Raw genomic sequence first — 20,133 nt, 5'->3', positions numbered from 1 at the left:
ATTAAAGGCGTGCACCACCATCGCCCGGCTACCAGAAGTATTCTTAAGTGCTAAATGGGTCAAGTGAACTTAATACTTCCACAGACTTTGTGTTTTTTTTGAGACAGGGTTTCTCTGTGTAACAACCCTAGCTGTCCTGGAACTAGCTCTTGTAGACCAGGCTGGCCTTGAACTCATAGAGACCTGTCTGCCTCTGCCTCCGAAGTGCGCCACCACTTCCCGGATGTGTCCTTGTTTCTAACAGCTGAGTAATATTCCATTTTGTAAATGTAACACATTTTTAAAATCCATTCTTCAGTTGAGGGGCATCTAGGTTGTTTCCAGGTTCTGACTCTTATGAATAAAGCAGCTATGAACATGGTTGAGCAAGTGTCCTTGTGGTATGATTGAGCATCCTTTGGGGATATGCCTAAGAGCGATATAGCTGAATATTGAGGTAGGTTGATTCCTTTCTTCTCTTTGTCCAGGTTTTATTTGCAACAGATGACTTTTTCGCTCCTGCAGAAAACCTCATAAAGGTAAGGCTACAGGCGTCCTGCACGGTGAGTGACTGGCTTAGCTGAGCTCTGCAGCTGTGTACGCTGAAACCTATGCGCATGTCTGGGACAGAGCCATGTGTTGTGTACTGGGCAGGAAGGATCACTGGAAAGGTACCCAATTCTATGCCAGCTCCCAGGGAACACACAGAGCCAGGCAGAGCCAGGAGAGGATATGAGAGCCAGGTTGTCCAGGGAGAAAAACCAAGGTCACTGAGTATGCCCATAACTAACATGGATCCCATATCCCGGACTTGGAAGAAAATGGACCCATCTTGAATTTGAGGTAGGGCATTCTTGGTTAAAAAGGGGGCCAGTGGGGCTGGGGAAATGACTCAAGCATATAAAGTGCTTGCTTCACAGGCCTGAAGACCTGAGTTCAATCTCCTTAACCCACAGTAGAACCAGAGAAACCAACTCTTTTTTTTAAAAATTTATTTATTTATTATGTATACAATGTTCTGTCTGTGTGTATGCCTCCAGGCCAGAAGAGGGCACCAGACCTCATTACAGATGGTTGTGAGCCACTATGTTTTTGCTGGGAATTGAATTCAGGACTTTTGGAAGAGCAGGCAATGCTCTTAACCCCTGAGCCATCTCTCTAGCCCCAGAGAACCAACTCTTGAAAGCTATTTGCTGACTCCACAGACATGCCATGGCATGACTCTACCACATTTACACACACACACACACACACACACACACACACACACACACACACACTTCATTAATAATAAAAATAAAAATTAAACTGTGAACAGATAGGGCTTGGGATATACCTCAGTGGATAAGGTTCTTGCTGTGTAAGTGTCGAGGACCCTCAGAGGATCCCTAGAACACACAAAGAAACCAGGTTCAGAGGTGCATACACCTATAATCCCAGCTCTGGGGAAGTGGAGACTGGAGGGTCCTTGGGTCTTGTTGGCCAGACAGTCTCATTAACTCATGATCTCTTGGTTCATTGAGAGACCCTGTTTCCAAATATAAATGGGGATAAAAAAAAAGACACAGATGTGTGTAGTCTTCACATGGATAAGCACACGTGTATAGATAGATTCCTCTGTCTGTCTGTTTTACACACACGAATGCACTCTTACACAAAGGCAGCCCCTAAGCAGATAAACACAGAGAACGGACAGTGCTGAGAGCCTTGCTGTCTGTCTCCCACGCAGGCCCGAGGGCTCTCAGGTGTGGAAAGGGAAACCCAGTGGTACACGGTCAGTGGGGACCACTGCATTGCCCCTTCAGCCTTGGTCGGAGGTTCCCAGAGACGCTGCTCCGTCAGGGCAGGACCCGGCTGCGCTCAGCGCGAGCTGACTCTCTTGTCTCGGAAGGCGCTGTCCATGTAGCAACTTACTTTTTCCTCAGGAGAAAAAGAAAATAAAGCGAGGGCTGGAGGTTCCATGTCACATGTGAGCAAATGCCAGAGTTCCGGTATCCAACGATGCGCGCGCCTCTCCGAGAGAGCTAAGGGTGCACGTCCTGACCTAACTCACTCAGATGTGTGCTGTCTGCACACCGGGCAAACCGACACAGAAAATATTCACTCTGGTATTGGAAGTGGGAGAACATCAGCCTAAACGGAAATCGTCAGGGAGTTAGATCAGGAGCTTGGTTCTTCCAGACACAGTCCATGAGAGTTCCTGCGCATGAGTGTGATGCCATGCAGAGGCCAGTTCCGTACTAAGTCCCGGAGGTGGATTTAAGTGGGAGGGTGAGAGAATGGGGGCTTATTTCTTTGATTTTAAATTATAGTGTATCCACGAACATGCAATTAATGCCCTCAACACACATGTGCAAATCTAGTCACGTTTAAAAACACGAGGTATGTATTTTACATTTAATTTTTTTTTTAAAATCAGAAAATCTCTGTTGTAACCCAGGCCTGGAATTGATTTTATATGGCCCAGGTTGGCTTCAAGTTTGTGGCAATCCTCCTGCCTCAGTCTCCTTAGTGCCGGGGTTATAGGTGTGCACCATCATGCTTGGTGAGGTTTTTCTTCTTTTTGAGGTAGGGAGAGAAAGAGGCTGGAAATACAGCTGAGGCTCCATTCCCTCATCAGCTGCAGCCCACTTCTCAAGCTCCCTTGGGGGAGTGGACCCTACCGAGCAGTGATTTTTGTTAGTGTTGGATGTGAGCGCACCACCCACAAGAGACTTACACAGCAGACACGTGCTCCCACAGCGTGGAGGCCGGGCATCCAGCATCAAGGCCGGCAGAATCACTGCACTTGGCTGTTCCTCCCTGTGTCCTTACAGGGGCAAGGCAGAGAGAGAACACTCAGTTCTTCTTACAGGGTCCAGTCCCATCATGAGGGATTCTGCTAGTCATCTTCTTATTCTTTAACAAGAACCAGAGAGGAATGAGCTTTTGAAGAGGGAAGGTTATTTTTGCCCTGTGACTTCAAAGGTCTCACCAATGGCTCACTGACCTGTTGCTTTGGGCTTGTGGTGGCATAGGACACCACAGTGGGAGTGAGCAGTGGAGGCCTGCTCACCTGATGGCAACCAAGGGACAAAAGAGAAAGGGCCTGGACCTTCTGAAGAACACCTTCCACCAATACCTTCAGAAGACCCTTGAGACTCCACCTCTGAGTTCCACCGCCTCACAATGTGCAAAGCGGAGGGTTAATCTTTTGTTTACTACTTGGATCTTTGGGGCGTGTTTAACATGAAAACTATAACATGTTCTGTCCTTGTGACCAAATCACTCCCAAGTCCCCACATGGCCACACCGTCTCATGGACGGGGGTTGCAACAAAAATCTGGGGACATGAACATTCAGTACATAGCAGGAAAGTCGGGAGTATCTTATACCTTAAAGCTTCTGCATCTGTAAGTCTATGACATGCTTTGTATGTTTCAAAGTCTTAAGTACCTGATGTTCTGGAACTAGACTCTTCCCCCATGGCCCTCGCAGACCCGGGCCTTCCTCTTCACCGCTGAGTGGCTGTCACTGTCCTTTTCCCCTGTCTATGCACATTTGGGCGGATCTCATTTAACTATGCGTCCTTCATTGTAGAGGTGGCACTGGGCTGTGAGAGAACCCCAGGACCAGCCTAGGGTCTTTTCTTTAAATATGCAATTGCCACTCTTTTCACATAGTGCTTTTTCCTCCTACCATCCTGGAGTGTGAGGATTTTGGAGTGATCTAGATGATTAGTTTAAGGATGCTCAGTCTGTAATAAAGTAAAAGCATTGCCAGCATTTATACATCTCTAAGCAAACACGGGCACTTCTGATATAGTTTGGCGTGTCTCAGTGTCCATAATGGTCTTTGTTGGGAAAAAGCACTAATATCACCTGCCTATGACAGATGAGAGAAACTGAGGTGGGGGGGTGAGCCTGCTCCCCAAGCTCTGGGCTGGGACTAGTAGACAGAGAGGCTGTCCTAGGGTTGGTCATGAACCATCTCAATGTCCTCATACCCCACTGAGGCTCTGCAGTCATCCCTGTTCTCAAGGATGAAGCAGATTACTCAACGGTTCATTTTAAGAGCCCGAGCTGGTATCGTTGCCACCAGGAGTCCTTTCTTTCCCACAGGCAGTGGCACAGTACCTAGAGCACAAATGTCTCTCCTGACCCCAGACTTCCAGTGGGCTCTCCTGTGAACTGGTCTGGTGACCCACGCTGTGGTGCTTTGCGAGTGTGACTGACCTTTTCCATTTTGTTCAGTGCCCACCTAAACACAGCAGAGAGAGAGATAGAGAGAGAGACAGAGACAGAGAAACAGCATCCATGGGACTTGCATGTGGTCTCCTCTGTTGCTGAGAAGGGTTGATTCTGTGGTCTAGTCTCAGATGCTACAAAACATGGGGGGCACCTCTTGGTCTGGATGGTAGAGCTGGGCATGCAGGTGGGGCAGACACTCTTGGTGCGTCCTGGTCTCTCTGCAACATAGCCCGACAGGCAGACAACCCCAGCTCTTCATGGACCTTAATGACCTCCCATGCATCTCCTTAGAGTGACAGTCCAAGCTCTAAGGAACACGAATACACGGAGTTTGGGAAATGGATGGATGGATGGGAGACCAGGAGGAGACGGATTCCAGGTGAGGAGGGCGTGACTGTACATCCACCCTGTGAAGGTTACATACAGATGGTGGCTGTTTGCAGCTTGGGGTGAGGTTCAGCTGGTAGAGAGCTTGGCTACTTATAAAGTGTTATATGACCAAGGCAGCTTATAGACAAAGAGTTTATTTGGGCTTACAGTTTCAGAAAGCTAGAGTCCATGGTGGCGGGGGAGACATGACAGCAGAGGCACCCAGTGGCAGGAGCAAGAAACTGAGAGATCACGTCTTGAACAGCATGCCCACAGCAGAGTGAAATGGAAATAATTTCAAACCCTCAAAGCCCCCTTCAGTCACATTCCTCTAGCAAGGTCCCACCTCCTAAGCCTTCCCAAATATCACTGCCAACTGGGATCCAAACATTCTAATGCCAGAGCCTATAGGAGATACTACCTGTTCAAACGATCATGCCTGGCATTCAGGAAGCTCTGGACTTGATCCTAGCATCACTTAAACCATCCTATAATCCTAGCTCTGGGGGTGGAGGCAAGACGATCAGGAGCTCAAGGTAATTAATTCTTGGATGTCTAGCTAGCTTAAACCTGGACTACCTGAGACTCTGGAGGGCTGTCAGACCGGTGTCTTGAGGCTTGGTAGGCACATGTAAGCAAACTGGGCCATGGGTGGAATGGAGGCTGCAGGGACCTCGGAAACAGTAGAGAGTGAGTCTGTAGAAGATCCGGGCTGGTGGGTTCTATGCTACAATAAACGTATGGAAGTGGTCAGTAATCAACGTCTTCCCTAACTTAAAGAAAGGAGCCTTAGAGAGAGCCTGCGATTTTCCCAGCACAGTAATAGGAAAGGATGGGCTTGGAAACTGAGTTGGTGTCTCTGAATCAAAGGCCAGTACATCTGTTGGTTAGAATTGAGGATCCTGAGGGTCATGGTGGTCTTTGGTGGCCACGTGAGAATCACCCTGAACGTGTGCTTCTGTGGTGGAAGATGGGGCCTCAGAGCTGCTGTCATTCCCCCATGGGACCTCAAGGGTGCTTTCCTCATCTCCTATGGGATGTCATGGGTGCTCTCTTCATCCCCTATGGGAACTCATGGATGTTCTCATCCCCTATGGGACTTCAAGGGTGCTCTCCTCATCCCCCCATGGCACTTCAAGAGTGCTATCCTCATCCCTCGTGGGACCTCATCCCCCATGGGACTTCACAGGTGCTCTCTTTACCGCCCCTCACCCCACAGTACCTCTCGGTACTCTTATACTCCTCCATGGAACATCACAGGCTATCCTTGTGGTCCTGTTGTACAGGTCACGACTGGTGTGTCATCCAGCTGGGGATACAGGGCATTATCCGTGGTGTCGACGTGGACATTTCTTACTTCTCTGGGAGCTATGCTCCTCGTATGTCAATTCAAGCAGCAAACTTGAATGAAGGTATGTAGGAGCCACTGTCTCCAGAGAGAAGCCTGGGATGGGGGCTCCTCTGACTCAGTTTGATGCTAATCTTGCTGTAAGAAGCAAATGTGTCAGAGTTCTGAGGTTGCCGGGCTGCCACGGAGCCCAAGAATGAGAGGTAGCATGGGCTGCCCCGGGGATTTTGATGTGCGGCTTAACTGTGTCTGTTGGCCCAATATGGTGACCGTCACCTACACAGCACTCAGGTGTGCAGAGGCATATCCTTGTGTTCTCCTGGTGGGTGGGGGCATTTGCCGAACTGGTTTCCGGGGAAGGTGGGAGCAGTGGGCTATGGGATCAGATGGGTCAGCTGAGACAGAGATAACTGCAGACTGTGAGCTCCAGCCTGCTTCCAGCTGTATAAGAGAGAGTCTCTGTGGTGCAGGGGTTCTGGGGTTCTTAGGCAGGGAACCCTTTCTACCTCTGGGAACACCGGGTACTGTAGCTTGTACAGGTTTCGTAGTTTATGTCCACAATCTGTCATCCACAACTGAATTAGTTAATACACAGCTACGTGAGTACACACGCATTTTTAGGGAGGATAAACTGAGTCACTGGATACACCTATGCTAAAGCGGTGCAGTGTGCACAGTGCCATGCCGGGCTCTGCACAGGCCAGTAGGCCTTACCCTCAGGGGACTAGCCTCCCGGGAAGTTAATGATGGTTTGAGAGGTGGGACTCATGAGAATTGCTTTAACTGTCTGTGGACACTGCTGTTTCTGAGCTGGCCAATTCTGAGTCCGAGGCAGATGCTGGGGAATGGCAGAGCTTCTGGAACTAACCTTGCCATATTCTGAACTCAAAAAGGAAAAAAAAGTGATCCATCTATGGAGTGTGGCCTAACGTGAAATGATGAGCAGATGCAAGACCAATGTATTCTACTCTCCTCTGAAATAAGCTGGCAAAGATACAGTGAGCAGCTCCCGTTGGCATGCTAGACTCTAATCCGCGGTTCTGTCACAAAAGCAAAGACGTCCTTAGGGCTGTTGGGAAGATGGAAATTGCCACAGACCTCCTGAGACAGTGCGTTCCCTTTGTTTCTCAACCCCGATCCTGTGTGTTTGTTTCGAATTCAGAAAATGTGCCAGCCATCCCACCAAGAGAAGCAAAGACAGGAGCTGCAGCGACACCTGAGGAGTTTGAAGCCATTAGTGAGGTAAGACGCTGGTTCTGTGTGCCAGAACTGCAAAGAGACCATTGCAGGCCTGACTGGGTGAGGCCATTGCCTGGGATGTGCCACCAGGCATCCCAGACCCCTTGTCCTTCCCTACACAGAGTGGCAGGAGAGAAGTTTCCTCAGTGGTCCATTCCCCTCTGCATGGGAGAATGGCCCGGCTGTCCACAGCCTTGATGGGTCAATGGGCCCTGCCTGCGCCTGCACACTGCTGCTGGCCCTACTAGGAAACCCTTAACATTACCTCCCGCTGTGACTTGACTTGACGAAGTAACTTTTGATGAACATAGCGAGCTAAGCAAATGGGGCTTGGGCTTGGCACCGTCATTGTGCTAAGTGTGTTTAGTTATTAATTCGTGCTGTCACAGATGTGCTGATCTGTGGTGGGTGGGGAACTGTGGACAAGCCAGCTTTCCGAGAAAGGCTCAGTGCACCATCTCCTCCGCCCTGGGTTTTAGCCGCGTGCCTGCATCACCATTCTGCTTTCTTTTAAGAATCAAGAAAGAGATGTTTGCCGGGTGGTGGTGGTGGCACACTCCTTTAATTCCAGCACTCGGGAGGCAGAGGCAGGCGGAGCTCTGTGAGTTCGAGGCCAGCCTGGTCTACAAGAGCTAGTTCCAGGACAGGCACTGTAGGCCCATATTTCTGTATGGTGTGGCAGCCAGGCGCCAAAGCCATAGGCCCCATCCAAGGTGGTCACGTAGTTCTGCAGACAAGCTGTCTCTTCCTAACAAAAGGTCGGGAAGTTGTTGCTCCTTTCTTTGTAATTTGGAGGATATCTTACAAAGATGCTAATTCAACCAGCACTCGGGAGGCAGAGGCAGGCGGATCTCTGTGAGTTTGAGACCAGCCTGGTCTACAAGAGCTAGTTCCAGGACAGGCTCCAAAACCACAGAGAAACCCTGTCTCGAAAAACCAAAAAAAAAAGATGCTAATTCAGGCCTATGTGACAGCTAGCATGCAGGTAGATGTGGATGTGACAAAAGGCATTCACCTGGTTACCTAGGAGAGAGTCTAATGTATTTTCCCGCTCAATTTATGTGTTGCTATATAAGCTGTTTGGATAATAAACGCGGAGAATCGTCGGGAGAAAGGACCCTGAGATGCCCTTCTGTGATGACTGTGTAAGCTGTGTCTGATTATTCCTTGCGGCTCCGTACCAGTCCAGTTAGGGAAGATAGTTTCCTGTGTTGGAGCCACACGGGCTCTAACAAGGCACCAAAAACTACAGAGAAACCCAGTCTCGAAAATTAAAAAAAAAAAGATGTTTAAAAGCTTGAAAGCTTATCTGTTTATAAGATCCCATCACCTAGTTGTAATTGGTATGGGGAAAAACCCCTAACTGGAGTTGATGATGTTTATCATTAAAGCATATGCCATTCAGCAACTGTTATAATCTCCTCCCCTAATTGTTGCATAGAGTGAGAGTGTATTGTTCTCAAGAGCCATTGCCGATGTTTCTGTATTTATTAATAGCTAAATTCGGACTCCTGGGATCACCTGGTTCCCATGTCGGAGCTTAAGCCAGGAGACCCTGACTCCAGCCACAACTATTTTTTTGTCAATTCGCAGCAGAGATGGACTCACATAAGACTCAACATCTTCCCAGGTACGTATGGCAGGGACCTTCGACAGATGTGTGGACTTTTCATCTTACCTCGTCATGTTTATGAAACACAAAATAAGTCATCTTTTCCTGGTAATTTGAGCTTGGTATATTCTAGGATTATGATTTATCTTGTGCGTCAGGAAATTGATGCTCGGGGCGGGGGGGGGGGGGGGGAGGGAGGCTTAGAGACACTCACAATGGTCCAGCATTTGACATACTGTCCTAGGCTTTTCCACAACATGGCTGTCTCGAACCCCTGGCAACAGGATTGTTTACCTTTATACCAAGAAGGCTAGGAAAGTATCTAAATCTACATGTGGTGTGTGCCTAGGTGGACTGTGAGGGGTTTGTGCCGTAGGACTGTCTAAGACAAAGAAGCATGTCAGCAGGGCCTATGGTGGTTCCATGTGTGCCAAGGGTGTCCATGACAGGGGCTTTCCTTATTGAGAAGCAGAAAACTGTTTTGAAAGTGCGTTGAAGAACAAGCACAGAGTCAGAAAGCGAAATAAATACACAACTTTTTAAAATAAAGGTAAAGGCTTGGTCGAGGGGAGAGGGGAAGAAATTGATACTCGCTCACCAATGGGTATTTAAGGAAAATGCATCTGTTTAGTCAGGTGGTGGTGACACACGCTTTAGTCCCAGCACTCGGGAGGCAGAGGCAGGTGGATTTCTGTGAGTTTGAGATCAGCCTGGTCTACAGAGTGAGTTCCAGGACAGGCTCCAAAGTTACAGAGAAACCCATTTTTGAAAAACCAATAAAAAATGTGTGAAGTTAAGGTGTGTTGGGACTGAGTTGTGCTGGGCTTCCATGTTTCCTGCTGATTTTTATTTCACACGTGTGTTAACAGTTGAGATAGCATACACACATAATTCCATTTTAATTTCTTATTTACATACGTGTGTAGTGTATGTATCTCTGTATGCATGTATATATGTGAGTAAGGTACCTGAAGGGCTCAGAAGAAGGGTTCAGAAGACCCCTTGGAGCTGGAGGTCCAGGCAGTTGTAATCTCCTGTGTGTGTGCTGAGAACTGACCTCTGGTCCCCTGAAAGAGCAGCAAGGGCTCTTAATCACTAATCCATCTCTCTAGTCCCTATTTTATGTTTTTCTTATGTAGGAGCTTTAGTGCAACATTGTTGTAATCACAGGAGTTGCTGGTTTGAAGTCTACAGCTGAAATATAGGGACAGACACATGCAACACAGTTAATGTTAGGACATTTTATTAACTCTGAGAGAAACATGATGACTTGAGCCCAGTGCATCTGTAGCCCAGTGGCAGAATACTTGGCTAGCATACACAGGGTTCTGTGTTGTTTCTCTAGCAAGTGCCGCTCACTGTCCCTAGTCCTATACATCCATCTACTCTTTGTATTAAGGGATTTGACTGTTTTACACCTCAAAGCAACAGAATCATGTTTTTAAAAAGTATCACTTTTATTTTATGTTCATTGATGCTTTGTCTGCAATCATGTTTGATGGGGGATTTCCTGGAACTGGATTTAGACAGTTGTGAGCTGCCATGTGGGTGTTGGGATTTGAACCTGGGTCCTCTGGAAGAGTAGTCAGTGCTCTTAACCACGGATCCATCTCTCCAGCCCCTAGAATCATATTTTACTATGTAAAAGGAGTCTGCTAGCTCATTTTCTGGCTGCCCAGACCTGAATAATTATACAGAGACTATATTAATTACAACACTGTTTGGCCAACAACTCAGGCATATTTCTAGCTATCTCTTATATCTTATATCCATTATTTTGTATTTTACCACAAGGTTCATAGTTTGTTACCTCTTGCTTCTTTGGCAGCTACGTGGCGTCTCCTCGACTCCACCTACTTTGTCTCTATATCTCTTCCAGCCTGGCTATATTCTGCCCTGCCATAGGCCAAAGCAGTTTCTTTATGAACCAATGGTAATAAAACATATTCACGGCATTCAGAGGGGAATCCACATCATTACTGGTCATTTTTTTCTCTAGCTTCTCTTACTTAGCATGATTCTTTCAAGACTCATTTTGGTTGTGCCAGGCATGGGTGCTTCATTCCTCTTTTGCCAAATGACATTCTAGTTTATGGTTAGAGCACATTTCTATATCTGTTTATTGGTTGGTACACATTTGTTTCTACCTGCTGGGTATAATGAACAATGCTGTTAATGTTCACTTACAGAATTTTAAAATATTTTATTTTATGTATGTGAGCGTTTTGCCTACTTGTATGTCTTGTGTGCCTATGGAAGCCAGACAAAGCCATCAGATCCTCTGGAACTAGAGTTATAGATGGTTGTGAGCCACTGTGTGGGTGCTGGGAACCAAACCCATGTTCTCTGGAAGAGCAGCCAGACTCTTAGCCACTGAGTCATCTCTCCAACCAACCCAAGCTTATAGCATAGTTTTTGTATGTGTATATTTCCATCTGCCTTTATTATATACTTAAGATTGACATTTCTGGGTCATTTGGTAACTCTGTGTTTGAGGATTTGAGAGATTCTATATATTTTTCAAATGGCAACCATACATGAGGAGGCATTTGACTCCTTCAGTTCCCCCCCAGTGCTGGGCATCTTATTTGTCAAAGTCACCCCGAGGGTGTGAAGTGCAGTCTTCCTTTTGTGGGAAGTACTGTCCTCTTCCTTTTTTGATTTGTACTTCCTTGGTGACCAATGATGGTAACTTTCTTTGTGTTTGTTGTCCCACTGACATATTTTCTTTAGAAAACTGCCTCTGTCTATCATTTATTTTCTTGTTGTTAGACAATCTGACCGGGGGTAAGATGGGATCTCAAAACAATCTTAATTTGCGTTCCTCTGATAGTTGAGGATGACAAACACTCCAGATATTAAGAGCTGTCTCTTCAGTTCAGCCCATTTATTGACCGGATGGTTTGGTTTTATTCATTCATTTTTTTTCTTTGTATATTCTAGACATTGATCTCCCGTCTGATGTATGGTTGATCTTTCCCTCTAGTCTGTAAACTGTCTTCTTGTGATTGTTTCCTTGGTTATGAGAAGCCTTTTAATTGCATGTGGATTCCGTTTGTCAGTTCTAGGGGTTGTTTCTTGTGTCAATGGAGCCCCTTTAAGAAACTCATCACCATGGCCATACTGTGAAATACTCTCCCCTAATAGTTTCAGGTCTTCTATCGGTGTGCCTTTGGTCTATTTAAAATTGATTTTTGTTTGTGTCAAGAGACACAGAGATAATTTCATTTTTCTACATGTGGATATCTAGGGTTTCCTGCTCCACTTACTAAAGATGTATGCTTTTTTTTTTAAAAAAAAACTTTTTTTGCTTTTGAAATTTTTTTGTCAAAATCAAGTGGTTGTAACTGAATTTACTTCCAGGTCTTCTTTCCAGTGGCCTGCACATCTGTTTTTGTTACTATGGTTCTGTAGCATAATTTGAGGTCAGATATTGTGATGCCTACAAAATGAGTCTTAAAAGATAATCAATTAAATCATCATGGTGTACATGCATGGGCATAGTGTTTGTGGGAGGGTACACATGCTGCCACTCTTGTGTGGAGGTCAGAGGATGACTTTTGTGGCATTTCTTACCCTCTCCCCCTTTGCATGGGTTCTGTAGACTAAACTTGGGTCATCATGCTTCTTCAGAAAGCTCCTTTGCCTGTTGGGCTACCTTGCTAGCTCAGCTTGATTTTTTTTTCATGATATCCTCTAGATTTATCTTAGAAACTTCCATAAGGACATGTAAATTCTGAGTGAGATGATGTGGGGCCTGTAGATCCATCAATCTAGTACTATTACCGTTTTATCATTGAGCTCTCAACCCAAGAAGGTAGTAGCCTTGCCCGCTACTTCAAATCTCCTTTAACTTCTGCCGACAATGGTTCATAATTATAGAGTGTAAGGTGTTCATTGTGTTTCCTAAGGAAATGGTATATTAATGTTAAATAGAGCAATTAAAATCTTCTGTGTAGCTCACAGCTTTAATCCCAGTCCTGGGGAGGCAGAGGCAGCCAGACATTTGTGAGTTCAAGCCCAGTCTGGCCTAGAGAACGAGTTCTAGGACAGTCAGAGTGGTTATACAGAGAAACCCTGTCTCGAGAAGCAGCAACAATAACAACGACAGAAACCAAAACACTTCTATGTACAAGATATGTCATCTGTGACTATACAGTTTTACTTCTTCCTTTCCAGTTGGGTCTCACCCCTTTCAACTTCTATCATCATTGCCCCTGGCTAGGCTCCTTGTGTAGCACTGAATGACAGTGCCAAGAGTCAACACCCATGTCTGATCTCTGCGGTGCCCCGTGGGTCTTCATACGTCTCCTCCACCAGGCTACGAAAGTTCCCAAGATCCCCGTGTTGCTGAGTGTCATCATCGTGAAATAGTATCAGATTTTTGTCAAACGTTTTTCCTTTATCTATGGCAAAGATTGTGTGGGTTATGGCTTCTATACTATTGCTGTTTTGTTACTAAGTTGTAGTGGCCTTACTTACCTGTAGCCATATTTGCGGCATGCCCCGAGGACCAGGGATTTGCCATGTCCCACCTGCACCATTGACAAGGGCTTCTCTGAGGACCAGGGCAGTAGAGTCCCTCCCACACATGCTGGCTGTGGATCTCTTGGTCCTTTCTGTAAGTACCACGTATTTCTGGTGGTTGTGGTGTGGAGGAAGACACCCTCACAGCAAAGACCTGGAGGTGTGTTTTTAGTACCAGCTTGCTAATAACAGGCATTATGAAACCAGGTAGGGGGTCCATGAGACAGGGGTTCTCTGTGTTGCCCTGGCTATCCTGGAACCCATTCTGTAGACCAGGAAGGCCTCAAACTCAGAGATCCACCTGCCTCTTTCTCCTGAGAGCTGGAATTAAAGGCACATGGCACATGGCTCTACGTCGGGCACCAATTCTTTTCCAATGTCAAAATACGTGGGGTTCAGATTCAGTGTGTAGTCAAATGATATGAGTTTTTTTTTTTTTTTTTTTTTTTTTTTGCAAAGGCTGTTTGACTTCTGTTACCCAGAAAAAAACACATCCAGGCAAAGGAGAAGGCCCACTTGTGATGATCAGGGACCGAATGGGTCTGAGTAGCCATTCGCTCCCATGCTTGCCTGTGTCAGACTGTGCTTCTCAGCAGCTAGTGGGTTTTCAGAGGATCATTGCATCATGTCCTGGTTGCACAGCAGGGCAATGCTGGAGACTGCGGTGCTTGCTTCTGACACCAAACATAAAAAAAAAAAAAAGAATTTTCTTTGTATGTGTGGTGTGTGTGTGTGTTTGCATAAATGTGTGCAAGTGCCCATGGAGGCCAGAAGAGGGCGCTGCATCCTCTGGAGCTGGAGCTACAGGTAGGTGGGTGTGAGCCACTCAGTGAGAATCCTGGGAACTGAGCTCCTGTTGTTTGCTAGAACATCGAGTGCTCTTAACTGCTGAGCCACCTGCGCTTCTTCCCCCAAGCCCATGATGGCAAATATCCAGTTGATTTTGATTTTACTGGACCAGTTTCTTAAGGAAGCTGGCACTCTGCACATGCTGGGAACCTCATGGATGCGACATACTCTGTATCTCATGTGCCCTCCAGGGATTTCAGTCTCTGTGTCTGTGGCATCAATGTTAGCATTGACTCAAACCATGAACACAAAACAAAAAAGCAACTTCAGGCTAAGACTAGGGCAATAAGAGTGAAGGAAAAGGGAGACACGATAACATTCCCCTGGTGAGTCGATTGGCAGGAAAAGCGTGCAGAAGGCGAGTGAAGGCATTTTTTGGAACTGTGGTGCCTGAGGGCCAAGAATGACAAATAGTATTGGAGAACTGGAAAGGCTGCTTAGGTGCAGGGCAGTGTCTGCTGCAGGGACCTGGGCAGTGGGCTTATTGGGTTGTAAAGCTAGTAGGAAAAGAGGTGGGCAAAGGCTAGCAGGCCCCAGGGAACACGACACCCCAGCTTCTCCCAGCTAACGCAGGCACCTTTCCTCCTCAGATGGTGGCATCGCACGCCTCCGAGTATACGGTACTGGACAGAGGGACTGGACTTCTTCGGACTCCAAGGAACCTGTAGACCTGGTGGCCATTGCTTTTGGGGGAGTCTGTGTAGGATTTAGTAACGCACACTTTGGACATCCAAATAATATGATAGGTGAGAGGGCAACCCAGACGCCAGCTTCCGTGTCGAAGACTGTGCCTTGCAAGCTGGGCATGGCCAGAATGATGCCCAGGGTGGGGGTGGGGACTCTCGCAGAGAATGGGCATAACTAGATGTCTTCTTCATATGGGGTGTGTCAGCGAGAGTCATGATCCTTCTTAATTTTTGCCTAAGTAGTTGCTCTAAAGAAAAAAAAAATCAGTCAATCCCACGGCTGTGAATTCACTGAAATATCAATGCTATTGAAATTAACTTATGTAGTGATACTTAGGATTATGGGATGTGAAATTTAATGACAGCAAATCCATTCCCACATTCAAATTAAATCAATGATTATTCCAGTAACCCCAGCTATTTCTTGTAGGTGTCGGCCAGCCCAAGTCCATGGCAGATGGCTGGGAAACAGCCAGGAGGCTGGACAGACCCCCCGTGTTAGAAGTAAGACTAGCAACAACGGTAGTTTTGAGTTTTTCTAGAAAATGCTTAAAAATACTTTTTTCAATTTACATCGAGGAAAAATGCACTTCTTTATGGATTCTCTTGAGCCGGGTGTAATGTGCTTGTCTGTAATCCCAGCACTGGGGAGGTAGAGGCAGGAGGATCAGGAGTTCAAAGCTAGCCTTGGTTACTTTTGGTACTGGTTTTAACTGACAATTTGATGCAACCTAGAATCAGTTGAGAAGAGAATCTTGTCCAGACCAGATTGGCCAGTGGGCATGTCTGTGGGGTGCCTGTCTTGATTATTAATTGATGGAGGAGGACCCAGAATGTGTGGGTAGCACCATTCCCTGGTTTGGGTCCCTGGGTCCTATAAGAGTAGAGAAGGGTAGAACACTGAACAAGTAGACAGCATGGCTGCTTTTGTTTCTCTCTGCTGTTGACTGTGGATGGATGTGATGTGGCTACCTGATGGAGCTTCTGCCTTGACTTCCCCAGGTGATGGATGCTGACTTGGGGTTGCCAGCCCCCTATACTCTGTCCCCTTCCCTTGACTTCCTGAGATGAGAGATGATGACTTGGGATTGTCAGCCCACTATACCCTGTCCTCTTCCTTTGTATTGCTCAAAATGTTATAGCAACAGAAACAGAACCAGGGAAGTCATATGGAGTTCTAGGCTATCCTGGGCTATGTAAGACCTCGTGTTTCAGAACACAAGCTGACAGAACACTCCAAAGCAAACCAGCAAACCGCTATTCCATGATCTACGTTTTTATTACTATTTTCTACTTTTCAAATTTCCTACTGTATTTCCACTATTCTACCTGGTGTGGTATTACACTAAATTTTACCAGAAGACTAAACATGCCTTGTTGGCTGTTCTAGTCAAAAAAATTTTTTTAATGTTCCATTTATTTACTAAAGAAAGAAAAAAAAATCTAAAGTTCACTTTCTCTTTTTAATTAATAATTAATTAATTACTAATTAAACATTAATTGTTAACATAGGCTTCCTCCCTCCACCATGTAGCTCTGGGGGAATTGAACTCAGGCCTGGTAGCGTCTTCATCTCCCACGTCATCTTGCTGGACCCCGAGAATCTACAGATTAAAGATACAAGAGATGGGTGAATCTGTTAGAAAACCTGGAGGAAACATTGGTTTCATAATATCTAAGGTCCACGTTCCCTCGGGTGAGATGGGCTAAGTGAGCCTGTGACCCATAGAGGACATTAGAGTCAATTCAACAGTTCAATCAAATCTCTATCCAACCGAACCAAAACCCATATTGTTTGTGGACCCCATTGAAAACTTACAACTGCTCCTGTCTCTGGGATCTGATTTCCTGCCACCAGTCCTTCCTGCTACAAACAGACCCCTCCTTCTGGAAAAGCAAGGCTTGGAGGCTAATCATCTTCAGAATAGGTGATAACTAGGAAAGCCCTTGCTTTGGAAGGTCAGACAGTTTAGAGGACCCACGGTCTAAGTAGATCAGCATCTTTGTGTCTGGAGTCCTCTTCATGAACTTATTACTAACAGAAATTGTACCGTGTGTGTGTGTGTGTGTGTGTGTGTGTTTGTGTATATGTGTGTATGCGTGTGTGTTGATTGGGTCTCAGGTAGCCAGGCTGACCTTGAACTCCTGACCTTCCGGGTTCTTTCTCTCCAGTGCTGAGATTACTGATGTGTACTACGGCACCACACTTGGTTTGCTTGCAGTAAGCACCGTATGAGATGTCAGCTCCTCCTGCTGGTGTTTAGGTTGGCTGTCTTGAATCCAAGTTGACTTATGATTTGTTTATTTTGAATTCCAGAGTGATGAGAACGGCCTTCTCCAGATTCCCGGTAGTGAGTGGGCAGTGTTCCGACTGGCACATCCTGGAGTCATCACTCAAATTGAAATTGATACCAGATACTATATAGGTAAGCCTCAGGCAGACCCCTACGGCTGGTGTGTCTGCTCTACAGGGCCTGTGGGAGTCCGCTGAGCTGCTGGTCTTTCCATTTAGCCATGCAGCTTTGGGAGGATCACTCTAATTCTGTCACCCAGTGTCTCTTGAGAAGTCCTAGTTGGCTGGTTGGCTCATCTTATTGAAAGCCACGCAAAGGAGAGCTAGCAGCTCTAGGACAGAGCTTGTCTCCACTCTCCAGGCTGTGGACCAGTAACATAGAGAGAGAGAAGCCGGTGACCCACACGAGATTCCAGGTGACTGTGAGGCAGGCTCCCCTTGGAAGGTGCAAAGAGCTTGTGAGAAAGACGGATAGGGGATCCAGTAATAAAAAGAATCTGGACAGCAGCCGGGTTAGTCTGTACTTGGTTTCTTATGAAATATTTATGTTGCCACTATATTAAGAAAACGGAAGATGTTACAGAAGTGTCTGTTAGGTGATCAAAGGATTGGATTGGGCATATCATGATTGTTTAGCTGTTTTTGTAACAGATGGTGACAGTTTATATTCATATTTTGAATGGTTAGTGTTTTGGATGACTTCCACGTCATGATTTTTAATATTGATTACATGAAGGTTCAATAATAGAATAAGGTCAGGTTCCTTAGTGGGTATTTTCAAAACTTTGATATTTTTAACTCCCTTTTGACTGACTGTAGTTTATTTATTTAGCCTGTGGTGTGTGTGTATGTGCGCAAGTGCATGTGTGTGCGTGTGTGTGTGCGTGCAGTTGTATGGGGGCCAGAGGTTGGTGCTACATGGAAAGACCTCATTGGAGATTGCGAAGCTTATCCTAAGGGGCAGCTGATATGCCAGCTCTTTTGCATATGCTTGAAGTTTAATGGCATCTTTAGTGCCAGTTCTCTTCATGACTGGTATGGGATAGCCTGTTTTCATGAGGAGTTTAGCCAAAGGCAACAAACAATAAGCCCTGTTAACCAGTGCTCCAAAAAGGTCATAAAAATAGGCTTCCGAACCCTTGGCATCTTTCGGGGACACTGTGTGAGACTCAGGAGGGAGGGAGCATGACAATATCTCTGATAGCAATAGTATAATAAGTTATGTTCAGTTGGATCAAGGATGCACAGGTTAGTAAACACACATGTATGGACATGTCAGGGGCAGGCTTGGCAGCTCTGATAGTCTCCTTGTGTTCTCCCTGCGTTCACCCATGACTCACATGCAAGACACACATGTTTATCTCAGGAGATGAACATTAATGAGGCACGCAGGCAGTGAGGGGCTTCTGCTAGGGTTCTGAATCTCTCTGCCTTGGAATATGCCTCACAAGATCATGTGACCCTTCCCCTAGGGCCTCTGACCCTTGCCTGTGGTTCTGTGCAGTTCCAAAGAGAAGAGAGTATCAAGGCTGTATTCTTTCACCCGGAGACTCCTTAGCAATCCTGGGGGCACAGAACGTTGGGCAGGGCTCAGCACCCACTAGTGTAGCTTGTGATTATAACTTCCGCTCCTCCTCTTTGTCTTTTTCTTCACTTGGAAGATTTATTGACTCTTATTTGTATGTGTAGCTGTGACTGTGTAGGTAACCACAAAGCTTAGATGGGGGTCAGATCCCCTGGAGCTGGAGATAAATGCTGTTATGAAGCTCTCCTAACTCCCAAGCCACCTCTCCAGCCCCAGGATTTCTTTGTATTGTCACTTTACTGTTGGCTGAGGTTTCTGTCCCACCCAGTCCCTGCAGTTGTTAAGTCCCAAAGAAATAACACAGAGGTCTACATTAATTATAAACTGATTGGCCTAGTATCTCAGGCTTCTTCTTTTTTTTTTTCCTTTGAATTTTTCGACTCTTACGACTTATATTAGCCCATAATTCTTGTGTTAGCCACGTGGCTTGCAACCTTTTTCAGCGAGGCAGTCACATCTTGCATTCTCTGCACCTGGGTCACAACTGCAGACTGAAACTTTCCTCTTGCCAGAATTCTCATTGCCCCACCTCTACTTCCTGCCTGGCTACTGGCCAATCAGCATTTATTTAAAATACAAGTGACAGGATACAGACCATTGTCCCACAGCACATTACAAAGTGACATTGTAAGGCAAGTACTTCCCAGGTCCATCATGATTTCAGAGGTGCTATGTAGCAGTAAGCAAGCAATTTAGTTTGCAGTCTGTGATGCTTATCAAGACCATCCAACTTTCAAGGTATGGATGCCTCCAACTAAGACATGGCTGGCTGTTTCTCATTCCTAGGAACTGCACAACTAACTTCTGCATTCCACAAAGCGGTTCAACTCTGTTCTTTCCTTTCTCTTACACTATACCTCTTGCTTAGAGAGAACTCTGGCTTGTTCTTGAGTTTTGTTGTGTTGTGGGGCTGGGAATCGAACTTGGGGCCTCATCCATGCCAGGAAGTGTTCTACTGCAGAACTGCCTTCCCAGCCCGTTTCTGGATTTGGATCTGATTAATTTATCTGTATCCTAGAAGCTGAGCTATGCCGAAGGAAACAGTTCCCATGTCTCTGTTTGCTCCAACAGGCAATTCTCCTGACAGTTGCCAAGTGGATGGGTGCGTCCTGACCACGCAGGAAGAGGAAGACATGGTCAGGAAACAATGGATCCTCCCAGCCCATAAGTGGAAGCCACTGCTTCCTGTCACCAAGGTTCGTGGGGTACAATTTGAGGACTGACTCTCAGTCTCTGGAGGAACCTGGGATCTTGAATTGCTATGCATCTCCCTACCACTGAGCTCCACCCCTGCACATCTCCCTATCACTGAGCTCCATCCTTACACATCTCCCTACCACTGAGCTCCACCCCTACACATCTCCCTACCACTGAGCTCCACCCCTACACATCTCCCTACCACTGAGCTCCACCCCTA

The 20,133-nt window shown here is 46.3% G+C and overlaps 1 protein-coding gene across 1 annotated transcript in view; it reads left to right on the top strand.

Annotated features, from left to right (window-relative positions):
* Allc (allantoicase) overlaps positions 1-20,133 on the top strand; it is a 28,735-nt gene that overhangs the window by 5,514 nt on the left and 3,088 nt on the right. Inside the window, exons 2-10 of the mRNA XM_013351325.1 lie at positions 468-518; positions 4,500-4,587; positions 5,864-5,989; positions 7,088-7,167; positions 8,662-8,794; positions 14,743-14,898; positions 15,269-15,342; positions 17,156-17,264; positions 19,788-19,912. Of these exons, the coding sequence (XP_013206779.1) occupies positions 468-518; positions 4,500-4,587; positions 5,864-5,989; positions 7,088-7,167; positions 8,662-8,794; positions 14,743-14,898; positions 15,269-15,342; positions 17,156-17,264; positions 19,788-19,912 (942 nt within the window). The remainder of the gene's footprint in view (positions 1-467; positions 519-4,499; positions 4,588-5,863; positions 5,990-7,087; positions 7,168-8,661; positions 8,795-14,742; positions 14,899-15,268; positions 15,343-17,155; positions 17,265-19,787; positions 19,913-20,133) is intronic.

The sequence above is a fragment of the Microtus ochrogaster genome, linkage group LG3 (genome assembly GCF_000317375.1).
Source record: "Microtus ochrogaster isolate Prairie Vole_2 linkage group LG3, MicOch1.0, whole genome shotgun sequence".
Lineage (NCBI taxonomy): Eukaryota > Metazoa > Chordata > Mammalia > Rodentia > Cricetidae > Microtus > Microtus ochrogaster.
The sequence above is the reverse complement of the archived record's forward strand: the minus strand, read 5'-3'. Positions and strand labels throughout refer to the sequence as shown.